This window comes from Salvelinus sp. IW2-2015, linkage group LG20 (assembly GCF_002910315.2).
Source record: "Salvelinus sp. IW2-2015 linkage group LG20, ASM291031v2, whole genome shotgun sequence".
Taxonomy (NCBI): Eukaryota; Metazoa; Chordata; class Actinopteri; order Salmoniformes; family Salmonidae; genus Salvelinus; species Salvelinus sp. IW2-2015.
Genome location: NC_036860.1, coordinates 29,774,815 through 29,789,891, shown reverse-complemented (window position 1 = coordinate 29,789,891; position 15,077 = coordinate 29,774,815). Strand labels below are relative to the sequence as shown.

Here is a 15,077-nt window from a genome sequence, read left to right as displayed (position 1 = left end):
CAAGTTGACTTTTATCAATATATTCCTCTCTATTTACTCTCAGATTTGAAAATGCTAATTAGCATCAAAGTAGACATCATGCAAGACTACAAATCCCTGCAAGCTCTTGCACATCATTTCTAGTTGACACCTTTGCTAACAGGTATTGTGCCAATTTAAAACTTCCACAAGATAGTTCACAGAATTGTCCATTTAAATACATTTAGCCAATTTATTCATTACTAAATTTAGCTAACATTAGTTAATCCAGAGATTCTTACATTTTCCTCTGTGTCAGTCTCGTCCAGATCATGGCATTTGTAGTTCTTTATGATAGCCACATTGGCAGCCAATTAGCATTGGCAGCCAATTAGCAAATACACGCCGCCAATATATTCATAAAAGTCACCTAGTCCTATTTGCACTGTTATCAAAACGTCACGCCATGGTAAGCCTACATGGAAGATTATTATTTTAAGTCTTTCTAAAAAATCTCTATGAGAAAATTGAATGGTGGGAAAACGATTGGAACCATTTCCCTGTTTGACCACTAGAGTTTATGGTTWWTATCACTCATACTGTGGTACTCTATGCCCCCAGGGCAGTGATTGGGGACATTGCCCTGTTTACGGTGCGGTCTTTCAGACGGGATGTTAAACTGGTGTTCTGACTGTGGTCACTAAAGATTGCATGGCACTTATACTAAGAGTAAGAGTGTAAACCTTGGTGTCCTGGCTAAATTCCCAATCTGGCCCTCATACCATCATGGCCACCATACCCCAGGTCGTTGCTGTAAATGAGAATGTGTTCTCAGTCAACTTACCTGGTAGAATAAGGGTTAAATAAAATGAAGTGTGTGTGTGTCTGTAGAGCCTGGACCTGACCAAGAGGAAGATGGTGCACGAGGGACCTCTCTCCTGGAAGGTCAACAAAGACAAGACAATCGGTAGGTGCCCACAATTTAACATAGTGTGTTTTAGCGGTGTAGAAATGTTGATAATATAGAGTCTATATATTATTTTTTTTACCTTTAGGACAATGTCTAATATCATTTTCAGCTTAGCCCTTTAGTACACTTGAGTTGTCATCATCTAATGCTGAAAAACTAAGTAGGCTACAACATACAGTAGAAAAACAAAAGGGTACACATGCTAGTTTTAGCCTACATAAGCACTAGCTTGTCCTCTCTAGTGTAAGTGCTTTTCTGTGTGTTGTCAACCATCGGCTCTCTGTACCAAACGCCAGGACTGAGAGATACTCTCTACCGCACCTGCTGTCTAACTCTGAATGCTCGGCTATGAAAAGCCAACTGACATTTACTCCTGAGGTGCTGACCTGTTGCACACTCTAAAACCACTGTGATTATTATTATTTGACCCTGCTGGTTATCTATGAACATTTGAACATCATGGCTGTTATAATCTGTTATAATCTCAACCCGGCATAGCCAAAAGAGGACTGGCCACCCCTCAGAGCCTGGTTCCTCTCTAGGTTTCTTCCTAGGTTCCTGCCTTTCTAGGGTGTTTTTCCTAGCCACCGTGCTTCTACATCTGCATTGCTTGCTGTTTGGGGTTTTAGGCTGGGTTTCTGTACAGCACTTTGTGACATTGGCTAATGTAAARAGGGCTTTATAAATACATTTGATTGATACAAAATGTTCCCATACATTACTACCAATTAATCAACACAAAGTAGCATGAGTACCCTTCTGACATCACCAGGCGGTAAATTAGTTAAGAGACCAATAAGAAAGTTCCAAACCTCACTGCCAATAACAGCTAATTTCCCACTCAGACCATTCCCAGACAGTCCTAGCAAAATTCTTGCTTGAGACATTTTTACCAATTTAATTGCAAAACAATTACAGTAAGGTACTTMATTGTTACCCATCAATTATTTGATATTGAGAGAAAAATGGCTTCATTGGACCTTTATCTATTGACCTTCCTCCTGTGCCCTCAGAGCTGTACACGCTGCTCCTGGAGGACATCCTGGTGCTGCTGCAGAAGCAGGACGAGCGGTTGGTCCTCAAGTGCCACAGCAAGAACCTGGCGGGCACCGCCGACACCAAGCACATCTTTAGCCCCGTCATCAAGCTCAACACTGTGCTGGTGCGCTCGGTGGCCACCGGTGAGTCCATTGAATTCAGTTTATTGTCCCCACAGGGAAATCCATTCTGCAGGAGTACATAMGACACGATACATGAAGATACACAAGCAAGCACTAACAAGCCACGTCCACTTAGTTTAATTAAGAGGGTTGTTCAGGAGTGTGTAATGTTTTAAACAATTCTGAAATAGTTTGTGTAGAACCGAATGGAGATTTGTGTCAGCCTTATATGTTTCATTTCTATCTGTCACATTCTGAGTGTAGGGTCCCACTGAAAAGTCTCTTGGAATCAACGTCCAATAAAATTGCTTCAAGCAACATATCTGTGGTAGCCTGGTCCGAGATTTGTTTGTGCAGTCTTGCCAACCATCGTGTTTGGAGTGACAATGACATTAGACTAAGTTTGGTTGGAACCTGTTTGATCTTGCGATAGCTCACATTCTGTTTTACTGAAGTGAGTTGACTATACAGCACAAACAGATCTGGCACCAGGCTATATCTGGTGGGCTTTGGAGAGGAAAGACAACATAGCAGACTGTCGTAATATATGTTCTGATGATATGCTGTCTCTTCCGCTGACAGACAACAAGTCCTTCTTCGTGCTGTCTATGTCCGACAACGGAGCCCAGATCTACGAGCTAATGGCCCAGACYGTRTCCGAGCAAAGAACGTAAGTCTGTTCATCACAAAGTCACTTAATTCAAGCTTCCCATTCAGTTGTCACCTGGCTGGAACTAGGATTAAAACATTCTGGACACTATCAAAGTTCCCAGGTTTTCCAGAAATTCCAGTTGAAGGATTCCAGGGGGAAATAAGCAGGGACAGGATCCTCCAACTAATATTTCTGATAAAGCAGAATTTTCTTGGTTTAATTTGTATTTTAAGTCCTTTCCCTCCAGGCTAAGTTGCTCTCATAGAGATAAATGGCACTTGACAGAAAGACGGGATGGGCTCTCTATCTCTGCTTACTGTTTCTCATTAGCTCCTCCCATCCACTAGGTGGCAGTGTCTGATAACGCAGAGGGCAGACACCATGAATACGAAACCGCACAACATCATACCTTTACCTCAGACCGAGTAAGTTAACTGGCCTTTTTTGGCTATTTAACTTGTTATATATTCTGCTGTCAAATGAAAAAAGGCTCCCGTTTCACATCGCCCTAGTTTATAATTTACGTGTGTGTGTGTGCGTGCATTTTTCATGTGTATTGCAGTGCTGAGCGAGACGCAGTGGAGGTGATCAGCACAGGGATACCCAAACTGAGCAAAGACCCAGACCGCCTTTCCACGGGAAGTATCCAGTTCGCAGGTATCAATTACAAGACATTTAATCTAGTTTTTCCACCCTATGAAAAGTCATGTGCGTTTGACTATGCTTCATGCAGCTTTAAAACAACTTCATTACCCATGTTTCTGTGTTCCCTAGAAAAATATGTCACTTCCTCGCCTGGTCTGCAACCCACGCCCACATCAATCAACCCATTCGACAGCATCAAATCAGACGACAAGGAAGAAGAGTCGCTGCTGCTGCTAGACAGAAGAGAAGAGGAGGAAGTGGAGGAGGCAGACGAGGAGGAAGTTGAAGCGTTTCTGGTTGGAGAGCTGGCAGACAGACTGCCCTTACTCCAGGAGAGGTCATGCCAAGGCATTGCCATCGACGACCAGGAGCCCCATGACGCCTTCGTCATGCCCCCCTCCAGAGCCGAGGAGGCCCTAAGAACCTGTGAGTTTACTACCTTGGCCTTAGTTAAATCAATATGACACATAGTGATTGAATGACACTATCATGTTTTGCTACGGAAACTAAAAATGTGTTTCTTATTGTCCAGTGCTGAGCGATTAGTGCTTTTTGAGGTTCAAATCAAATGTATTTATATAGCCCTTTGTACATCAGCTGATATCTCAAAGTGCTGTACAGAAACCCARCCTAATACCCCAAACAGCAAGCAATGCAGGTGTAGAAGCACGGTGGCTAGGAAAAACTCCCTAGAAAGGCCAAAACCTAGGAAGAAACCTAGAGAGGAACCAGGCTATGAGGGGTGGCCAGTCYTCTTCTGGCTGTGCCGGGTGGAGATTATAACAGAACATAGCCAAGATGTTCAAATCTTCATAAATGACCAGCATGGTCAAATAATAATAATCACAGTAGTTGTCGAGGGTGCAGCAAGTCAGCACCTCAGGAGTAAATGTCAGTTGGCTTTTATAGCCAATCATTAAGAGTATCTCTACCGCTCCTGCGGTCTCTAGAGAGTTGAAAACAGCAGGTCTGGGACAGGTAGCACGTCCGGTGAACAGGTCAGGGTTCCATAGCCGCAGGCAGAACAGTTGAAACTGGAGCAGCAGCACGGCCAAGTGGACTGGGGACTGCAAGGAGTCATCATGCCAGGTAGTCCTGAGGCATGGTCCTAGGGCTCAGGTCAGGACTGACACAATGTCATCTCGTCGTACTTGGTAGTTCCTCAACCTCCAGCGGTTCAGCAGCATCATGTCAGACCCTGTCACATTCCCCTCAGGACACATTGAGGGCTGCATTGACGAGGTTGTTTCAATTATGAAAAAATAATCCGGTTTCAATTTCAGTTTCGATTACTTTGGGTTGAATGCTGTAACACAGAATAAAACAATGAATAAAAGTCACATGATTGTAGTGACTGCTTATTAACCATCATAGAGCTGCTGCATATGCTGTTTGACAAAATCATTATTTGGTAGTTTTTCAAAGTAAATAAGGCATACTTTTATGACTGCCGAATACCAACTATCAATCAMTTAGATCGTGTATTTTCAGGTAGAGATACCTCGCGAAGCAACAGCTGCTCTCTATATGCCCTTACGATCGAGCATTCTTCTGCCTCTTCTGTAGCAGGCATAAAAGAAACAYGGACCGTGCAAGTAGATGCCCAATGGATTATGGTCATTGTAGTTAATTACCACATTTTATGCGCTAAACTTTGTATAATATTGGCCTGTTGAAAATTACAACTCCCTACTACATCGCCAGTGGCGATTTTTGCATGTAAATCTTGGTGGGGCAAACTCAACAATTTTGGGGGATGCATACTAGCACACCAAAACACAACACTAAACAATACATCAATTGCACTATAACGGTGACAAATGGTGCACACAAACTTTTAGGGCCTACATTTTTTTATTTTACCAGTTAAGTTGACTAAGAACACATTCTCATTTACAGCAACGACCTGGGGAATAGTTACAGGGGAGAGGAGGGTGGATGAATGAGCCAATTGAAAAACATAAAGCTGTCCCGACAGCAGAGCTTTCTTTTCAGCACCATGGAGTGAATCCTTACCACCGCTACACTTGGCTATCAGCGGGGCCTTGTCTGGCAGCGAAACAGTTCATTCACCCTCATKAACCTCCTTTTTTGAAAAACATAGCTGATATGGCTGACTTGCTTAAACAAATGTGGTTTCTACTGACTCCCTGTGGATTTGTGTAAGTCGATAAGAACCTCATTGTCCTTAATAATACTGAACGCCAACATGAGTTTTGACTTTTGAACCATTCAAACATTATTACATTTATGTTCAGTAAATTCATGTTTGTTCTTATATAATTAACACTTAGCTCTAAGTATAAGCAAGTGCAAACAAACGAGCTGCAACGAGGTAGGCCTGTTTGTTCAGCACTTTCAAAATGGGCACCGACAGAAATTCAGATGTTAGTTCAGATAAGGCCTCAACATCTTGCTGAATTTGACTCTTCGAGAGAGGAGCGGTTCGCTTACTATTTGAAGGAAAATACAATCGCGAGGATCCACTTTTATAGACAATATACCGACGCATAGACAGCGCATTGCGCAAACAAAACAACCCTCGCAATATCAACTGGAATTACATGGGTCTATTACTGAACTTTTTGTTGAAAACAAATATTTGAATGGGAAGAGACTGTCATTGGCAAACATGGTTACAGACCCAACAACATATAGTATCTCCTCCTCGTGAAGAAAAGCACTTGAGCTTATTTATGCAGAAGCCTACAAGACATTTTTGGACTCAGCATTGTTGTGCTGTGCTCACTTGAACAGGAAGGTGGCGTGGCGGTTGTTCTTGTGGGCAAAATTTGTCATCAAGGGTGCTTTCAAGACAACAGGGAACTCTGGGGGGGGGAAACAAGGTCAAATCATGACATCAGTTTTCTTTAGTTCGCAGCTGTACAAAGAGGCCTGAGTTCCCGGCTTGGAATTCTGAGTTGGATGACCGTTCACAACATATTTTCCCAGKCGGAGCTAGTTTTTTTTCCCGAGTTCCCAGTTGTCTTGAACTCACTGAAGTCGAGATTTCCCAGTTCCAAGTTTCCAGTTATTTTGAACGCGGGCAGAAGTCATGCTGGATTGACAGCATGGCCAATGTATTCAACCTTTTCTCATCCATGGTGTTGCATGTGAATGTTAAGCTTGGAAAAGAGACCCTTAAACCCAGACTTGGACCACACACCCACTCCACTGAATAGCAGGCTAGTGATTGCTTTGCGACGCTTGCAGGTAGCCACTGATTCCTTCCAAACCACTCATTGTTGAATTTGCAATTTCCGACTTGTTGTGTAATGTTTATGTCCATTGCCGATGAGCACCGATACCTTTTATCTATACTTTTTTTTCATATGACAAGGATTGAAAAGGATTTGCCAGTAATTGTCAACGTGATTCATGATGATGACTGCCTGTCTAGCTTGCTAGACACACCACAGTTATGGAATACCTTAAAAAAACTGCACCTGGATTACCTGATGCCAGTAGGGCAGTTTAAACTCAGTTAAATGAGTTCACTGAAGTGTGCAATTGATTGTTGTAATAACCTGAGGTAATGTATTTATACTGTTTTGTAGTTTTATATATTTTTGTTGTTTTGATGATTTTTTTTGTCCTCAAGGCACCATTGTAAATGAGAAACTGGTCTCATTTGGGTTCCCCTGAATAAATATGTTTTTTTTAATTAACTGCCCTCTGTCTCTCCTTCTCCTAGTGGCAGCCCTGAGGCAGGTCCTTCTCAACCACATAACAAGCAGAGAGGAGGGCAGCGACAAGAACAATGAGAATAGGAAGGAGAAGGAGCAGAGGATGGGCTTGGCCCATGGCTCCCGCCTGCTGAGGACCACGTCACTGAGGGGCCCAGAGGACAGCAACAGCAGTACATCGGGCCCTAGGAGCGCAGCAGCATCCTCTCCTGGCTCCTCGGAGAACGGCACCTCGGAGAGGACCGAGGCGGGGAGGGAGGAGGGGGCCCCAGGATCCTCGGAACTCCCGCCTGGGGACACAGGCTTCTTCGAGACATCTGAGGACTACGGTGAGCCAACTGGGACATTCAGGGAGATGGACAAGTCATGGGAGGGCAGAARACTTAGTGGCCAATCCCCTTAAATTTTCACATAGTCATGTTTTGATGTCAATAGGAGAACAAGTTTGAATTTGACTTAAGCGGAAGTTAGGATTCACCCTGTAAGGTGTATTGTTCAAATATCCTCATAGCTGAACAAATTGTGTTTATAGCCATTTTATTGATTTTATAGCAAGTTGTTTTATGATATCATTATGCATGTGTGAGGTTCTTCCTTTTTAATTGTGAACGTTAAAAGTTCACAATTGGGCATAATTTACACTTTTCAGAGATTATCAGCTTTATGGCTCTAAACCGGCATTTCCCAAGCTAAGGGTCGCTACCCCATATGGGGTCACCTGATTTGAAAATGGGGTCACGAGAAAAACTCAAATAAAATAAGAAAATTGCGCTTGGTTCATTCTTCCTACAAATGTGACTATCTTTTGAACGGTTTAAGTTACAAAATATTATGACCCCACCATTGAAGGATAAGGCTCTAAGGAAAATRTATGTGTCTTCTGTTTCCCTCTACAATGTCCACAAGCCATGCATTACTCATTAGAACAGAGTGGACAAGACCTGGCAATAAATCAGACTCTAGCGCTCTCTCTCTCCCTTTTCAGGCAGTTACATTGTCCTGGGGGGCTCGGGGGAGAGCAGCACAGACGACGACGGTCAGGCGAGTGGCAAGGGTGGAGGCAGGGCCCAGTGGGGCTCGGACATCGACCTGAAGAAGCTGCTCTCCTCATCCTCGCAGACAGGGGATGCTGGCCCCAACCTCAGCCGTCAGGTCATGACCCACATCCGCCTGCTGCAGGCCAACCTGCAGCACTTGAAGGTACACCATCAACCCCCCTTTGAGTACCATGAAGAAGTTGCCCCCCTAGATCAGACCTGGTTTCAAATACTATTTGAATTAATTTCAAATATTTTCTGTGCTTGATTGTGTTCGCACTTCAGGCAGGCTATAGTAAACGCTTAAAGTCAGGTCTGATCTAAGGTCAGTTTTAACGGCTCTTTGATGGATGCCTCAGGGCAGCTTCGGCATCAAATCATATTGGATTTGTCACATGCTTTGTAAACAACAGGTGTGGACTAACAGTGAAATGGTTACTTGCATACTGGCCCTTCCCAACAATGCAGAGAGAAAGAAAATAGAGAAATTATAGAAAAGTTTAAAAAAAAATGTAATAATAAATATAATAGATGCAATGAATAACTATAACTTGGCTATATACAAGGGGTACCAGTACTGAGTTGATGTTTAGGGGTACAAGGTAATTGAGGTAGATATGTACATATAACTAGGAATAAAGTGAAATAAAAAACAGTAGCAGCAGCGTATGTGATGAGTCAAAAAAGTTGGTGCAAAAAGGGTCGGGTAGCTATTTGGTTAACTATTTAGCAGTCTTATGGCTTCGTGGTAGAATCTGTTCAGGGTCCTGTTGGTTCCAGACTTGGTACATCACTACCGCTAGCTTGGGAGTAGCAGAGAGAACAGTCTATGACTTGAGTGGTTGGAGTTTTTGACAATTTCTAGGGCCTTCCTCTGACACCACCTGGTATAGAAGTCCTGGATGGCAGGAAGCTTGGCCCCAGTGATGTACTGGGCCCTATGCACTACACTCTGTAGCGTCTTGCGGTCGGATGTCAAGTGGTAATGCAGCCAGTCAAGATTCTCTCAAGGGTGCAGCTGTAGAAACTTTTTGAGGATCTAAGGGCCCATGCCCAATCTTTTCAGCATCTTGAGGGGAAAGAGGGTTTGTCATGCCCTCTTTATGACTCTGTTGGTGTGTTTGGACCATGATAGATCCTTTGATGTGGACGCCGAGGAACTTGAAGCTCTCGACCAGCTCCACTTCAGCCCTGTTGATGTGAATGGGGGTGCGCTCGGCCCTCTGTTTCCTTTAGTCCACAATCAGCTTMTTTGTATTGCTGATATTGAGGGAGAGGTTGTTGTCCTGGCACCACACATCCTCCTTTTCGGCAGCCTCAACGTCGTCAGTGATCATGCCTACCACATCGTGTCGTCTGCAAACTTGATAGTGTTGGAGTCGTGCACGACCACGCAGTCGTAGGAAAACAAGGAGTGGACTAAGCACGCCCTGAGGGGCCACCGTGTTGAGGGTCAGTGTGGTGGATGTTTTACCTACCCTCACCACCTGGGAGAGTCCCATCAAGAAGTCCTGGATCCAGTTGCAGAGGGAGGTGTTCAGTCCCAGGGTCCTTAGCAATGAGTCAACGAACAGCATTCTGACATGGGTGTTCCTTTTGTCCAAGTGGGAAAGGGCGGTGTGGAATGCAATAGAGATTGTGTCATCTGTGGATCTGTTGGGGYGGTATGCAGATTGGAGTTTGTCCAGTGTGTCTGGGATAATGTTGATGTGAGCCATGACCAGCCTTTCAAAGCATTTCATGGCTACAGATGTGAGTGCTACGGGGCGATAGGCAGGTTAACTTGGCGTTCTTGGGCACAGGGACTGTGGTGGTCTGCTTGAATCATGTAGGTATTACAGGCTGGGTTAGGGAGAAGTTGAAAATGTCAGTGAAGACACTGGYCAGTTGGTCAGCGCATGCTCTGAGTACACACCCTGGTAATCTGTCTGGCCCTCCGGCCTTGTGAATGTTAACCTGTTTGAAGGGCTTACTCACATCGGCTACGGAGAGTGTGATCACACATTCGTCCAGAACAGCTGGTGCTCTCACGCATGGTTCAGTGTTGCTTACCTCAAAACTAGCATAGAAGGCATTTAGCTCATCTGGTAGACTCGTGTCACTGGGCAGCTCACGGCTGGATTTCACTTTGTAATCCATGATAGTTTGCAACCCCTGCCACATCTGACGAGMTTCAGAGCCGGTGTAGTAGGAGTCGATCTTAGTCCTGTATTGATGCTTTGCCTGTTTGATGGTTCTTCAAAGGGCATAGCGGGATTTCTTATAAGTGTCCAGGTTAGTGTACCGCTCCTTGAAAGTGGCAGCTCTAGCCTTTAGCTTAGTGCGAATGTTGCCTGTAATCCATGGCTTCTGGTTTGGATATGTACGTACTATCACTGTGAGAACAATATCATCAATGCATTTATTAATGACATTTCACATTCTTAAAGTAAAGTGGTGATCCTGACTGACCTAAGATGGAATTTTTACTAGTATTAAATGTCAGGAATTGTGAAAAACTGAGTTTAAATGTATTTGGCTAAGGTGTATGTAAACTTCCGACTTCAACTGTAGATAAACTCTTGGTAAATAGTATGGTTTGCAGCTTATCATGAGGTTTTCTAACTCAGGCGAGTAGAACCTCAAGACTTCCTTAATATTAGAGATTGGGCACTAGCTCTTGTTAAGAGACGCACACCTCCCCCCTTTGAGCTTACCCGATGCTGTCGTTCTGTTCTGCCGATGCATAGAGAAAACAGCTAGTTGTATATGATCCATATCCTTGTTTAGCCATGTTTCTGAGAAACATAGGATATTACAGTTCTTCAGGTCCCGTTGATAGGATAGTCTCAAATGGAGTTCATCCAGTTTGTTCTCCAGTGATTGTACAATYACCAATAGAAAAGAGGGTGGAGGTAGTTTATTTACTCACCGCTGCAGTTTTATCATGGTGCCCGCACGTCGTTCTCTATATTGCCGTCTCTTTCTCTTCCGAGTGTCGGGTATTAGGGCCTAGTCGGGGTGAGCAGTATGTCCTGCGCCGCCGACCTGTTGAAGTAGAAATCTTCATCCGAATCGAGGTTAGCAATCACTCTTCTGATGTCCAGAAGTTATTTTCGGYCATAGAAACATTATGTAAAAAAAAGAAATATAATAAAAAAGTTATCAGCGCAACAAACAAAAAAACAGGAGCCCGTAAAGCGTCTACTATACATTCCAGAACTTCATGGTACCAGAAATGTATGAGAAGCGCTTTGGGTAAAGTCATTCAAATTCTATCATTTCAGTCCCTCATGCTTTTGCCCATACTATTAAATGTTTCTATTCATCCATTCACCCATCCATCTACACACTAATTTTATCCATCGCTTCTGTTCTACCAGAGATAAGTTTGTCAACAATTTATTTTCAGGAAGTGGAAACCAAGTATAATGAACTGCGCCAAAGGCTGAGTGAAACAGCTACTGACACAGAGGAGAACAAAGGTACTGTGAATTATTGATATTGCGTCCCATATAGCCTTTAATAGTGCACTATTTTWGACCAGGTTCCATAAGGCTTTATAGGTAATAGGGTGCCATTTGGGACACACCCTGATACTTTACTGATCACGAACAGATACAAGAGTAGTTTGCATGCACAAGATGCTTGAAAGGGCTTTTGTAATACATGAGCATAGATATCTTGTGCTCCACCAATGCATTGTAATTTCTGCAAGCATTGAAGTGTGAGTAAACCATACACACGGGACAACAAACATAATACGTATCACAACCTGTAACTAGATTTGTTGTTGGATATCCTAAATTTATACAACGGGTGGGTCTAATCCTGATTTTGTTAAAAAGCACATCATAGCCGGTGTCTATTCCACAAGTTACCACCAGATAAATCTATGATGTTAAAATGCCTATTTCCTCTGTTCCATCTGACTGTGCAATCCACTATTTCATCAACCCAGGCAGGGAAGTTATACACTTGATCTCCACTATAAAAAGCATCTAGACATTATCTCACATTTATTTTAGACTAACATTTAGTTTTCAACAGTGGAGATTTGTATAAACCTTGCTGTGTGTGTCTCCGACATTTGCAACATTGTTTCAATATTCAAATTTGATCTCCAACTGTCCCATAGTAATGAACGTGTCGGAGTCGGGATGAGAGGGAGAGGCAGGCAGTGTTTTTCAGCCTGTCGAAATCATGAATCAGCTGGCATAACTTTTATGGATATATACAAAGAAATGTCAGTTGAAAAATGGTCAAACGACGTGCAGCTAGTTTGGAGTCTTTCCAGCTTCAGTTTGAAGTTATTGTGTTAGCTGTGTTGTTGGCCATCTCCTCTGAACAACCTTGTCCTAATGAGTGAGCACATTTTCTATGCCAGGCAAAATTGTTCCTCATTAGTTCATTGTTATGGATGTATCCAAATAAATGTCACTTGAAAACAGCTTAAACAAATGCAGCTACTGTTATTCTTTCTGCACTGTTTGGCGTGACTGTAAGTTAGCCGTAGTTGGCTAGCTAGCAAGCAAAGGATAAGAATGTTGCCAGCCAGTATGGCAATGGAACATTTAGAAGGAACGACTGGAGCGCGTCCATAGATACAGAACTAAAAGACTGAACGACTGGSTCGCGTCTCTAGCAACCCTAGATTTGTGTTGTGGAAGGATGAAATGGTATGAATAAATTCATCAAAATCATGTTTATAATGAAAATATGTCAATCATTATTTGAATATGTTAGTAACCCKTGGTATAAAAGTGATAATGCCCTCAAAACCGGTGTTTGGAGGATATATTGGCACGGTTTGGCGGCCCTCGACTCGGGCCTAACATCACCCGTGCCAATATATCCTCCAAACACTGGCTTCTCGGGCATTATCACTTCAATACGTTTTGTGGTCAGATATCAAAGAGCAARACAAGATGAGGAAAGCAAAATGGAAATATGTTTTCACTATTTCTCTCTTTGTTTTCTGTCTCTCTTCAGATGAGAGTTAGTGGTGACAGAGCCCCTAATCCTCCACCACAAGAGAACAAAATAGTGACATTGACAGGGAGGGGGACACCTGGTCACCTCTCCCTGTCCTCTTGATGCCCCCCACATCACCCCYTCACCCCTCCAATGCTGCTTTGACCTAAAGTGGAGACAGATACCCCGCAGGCACTCCCAGGCACACACGGCAATCAGGGAAGAACGCCACAACTCTCCACAGCCTTCTCACAAGGACCATTGGACTATACCCCCCTCAACCACCAGATATTTTTTCCTCCTGTGGATAAGAGTGTCATCTTCCCATTGCTCGCATGCATTGGGCCTTTGGAACTCATCACTTTCAATTTATCCAGCAGGGTCCAGAAACACAACTGTACGTGATGCTATAGTCCAACTTAAAGCACTCCCGTGTGGTGGCTAATGCTTTGGGCCTAGAGGATCATGTACCATAGCAAAGCCATACCAAAGTGAGAAGTGTGCAGAAGATCGATCAAATTTCGCTAGAACAAAACATTTTAAGGTTAGAGAATGGTCATTGAGATTTTAATCAGTGGTTTCTACTAAACTTCAAAACATAATWGTATGTTAAGTTAGCCCACCATCATGCCTATAATGACGTTCTGAARTGATTCTTTAATCACCTAGGGGTGAATCCTAACTTTCACTTAAGTAAAATGTTCCCTTCGGTATGTATAGATTTGGAAGTGGAAATTAGGKTTATCCCATTAAGAGGTCCTCAAGTAATTTATTGGATCTCAAGAAAAACAAGCAGTTCTCCAAAAAAAGGAAAATGTTGTGCATCTCAAGAAAAAGGACTAGTTCGTTCGGTCTGCTAGATAGGTCTACTTTGCCAACCCAGTGAAATACTGTTAGTAGTTAGTAAGAGCAATTTTTCTTAATCTTTCAGTGTGGCTGTTTCTCCTCTGGCTGGCATTAGTGGCACTTGTGAAGCACTTGTGATATAGCAAAATACGAGAGGACAGTCCGTCGTTCCTGTTATTGACTTTCCCCTGAAGTAATGTGGTATTCATCCATTCCTAATTGACAGTGACCCTCTTAGATCGGGGGAACACCCCCCAGCTATGGGCCCAGTTGCTGTACGTCTTCCTTTTTCTGTTTTTGGAACTCCAAMCTCTGTGTTACTGTACATCATCCTTTGGCTACAAGCTACTGAGGAACTCTTCACTCACAAATGTAGCTTCTGGGGTSAGAGCACAGAGCTCTGTGATTTCATGGTTGGATTGAGAAAGTACTGGCACAACAAATACTGTATATTAATTTCACTCCAATGTTAGCCCAGCTGGAAGAATGTTTAAATATGAAGTTGTGGCTTGGATTCTTGGATGGAAACAAAGACGTGAACAACAACAAAAAAAGAGACTTCTATGGACTATTTTAAATGTAAAAGAAATACAATTATGTACAAWAATGACCAACACTGTATCTCTTAAAGTAAGAGCAAGCTTCATGTTTCCTTGGTTTTGTTGGTTGTTTCCTTCTGCTTTCTACATCATACATTATTTTAACAGAAACTACTAAAACATTTGAAAAAATAAGACTTATCCCTAAAATATTAATGTAATCTGTATTTTTATTATTTTTGTCTAGACTTTACTATATTATTATGAGCACTATTATTAATATGGACTCTGGCTCTGAAAACATACATTTGACTGATCTATTGTTTAAAATGAAGGGAAAGATTGCAAAATGTCTTCATTTTGTTTCAGTTTAGAGGGAGGGAAATATGAGTTGGAAATATGATTAAAGAAGCTGGCTGGAAACACTGATGGTGGAGTATTATTCTTGGATGTGAAAATACTGCAGCATATTTTGGTATACCTTCTTGTTTCGCATGTTTATCTTTCATTTTATTCGCAATGCAACCACACATATTTCACAAATACTTGTTAAAGACACTTAAAAGGGAAGTTCAGTATTGCACAACTTCATATCAGATATGAAAGAACCCTGGCATACCTTGAAAAATAG

At 42.7% G+C, this 15,077-nt stretch overlaps 1 protein-coding gene across 2 annotated transcripts in view; it reads left to right on the top strand.

Moving 5' to 3' along the window:
• Window positions 1–14,875, top strand: part of LOC111980526 (rho guanine nucleotide exchange factor 12) — a 130,563-nt gene extending 115,688 nt beyond the window's left edge. Inside the window, exons 31-40 of one of the 2 annotated variants that reach the window (XM_024011296.2) lie at window positions 850–925; window positions 1,942–2,109; window positions 2,671–2,758; window positions 3,088–3,165; window positions 3,303–3,397; window positions 3,515–3,811; window positions 7,080–7,400; window positions 8,057–8,271; window positions 11,500–11,572; window positions 13,080–14,875. In XM_024011296.2, the coding sequence (XP_023867064.1) occupies window positions 850–925; window positions 1,942–2,109; window positions 2,671–2,758; window positions 3,088–3,165; window positions 3,303–3,397; window positions 3,515–3,811; window positions 7,080–7,400; window positions 8,057–8,271; window positions 11,500–11,572; window positions 13,080–13,090 (1,422 nt within the window). In that variant the 3' untranslated portion in view covers window positions 13,091–14,875. The remainder of the gene's footprint in view (window positions 1–849; window positions 926–1,941; window positions 2,110–2,670; window positions 2,759–3,087; window positions 3,166–3,302; window positions 3,398–3,514; window positions 3,812–7,079; window positions 7,401–8,056; window positions 8,272–11,499; window positions 11,573–13,079) is intronic. The other variant, XM_024011300.2, reaches the window with a different exon arrangement.
• The last annotated feature ends 202 nt before the right edge of the window (window positions 14,876–15,077 follow it).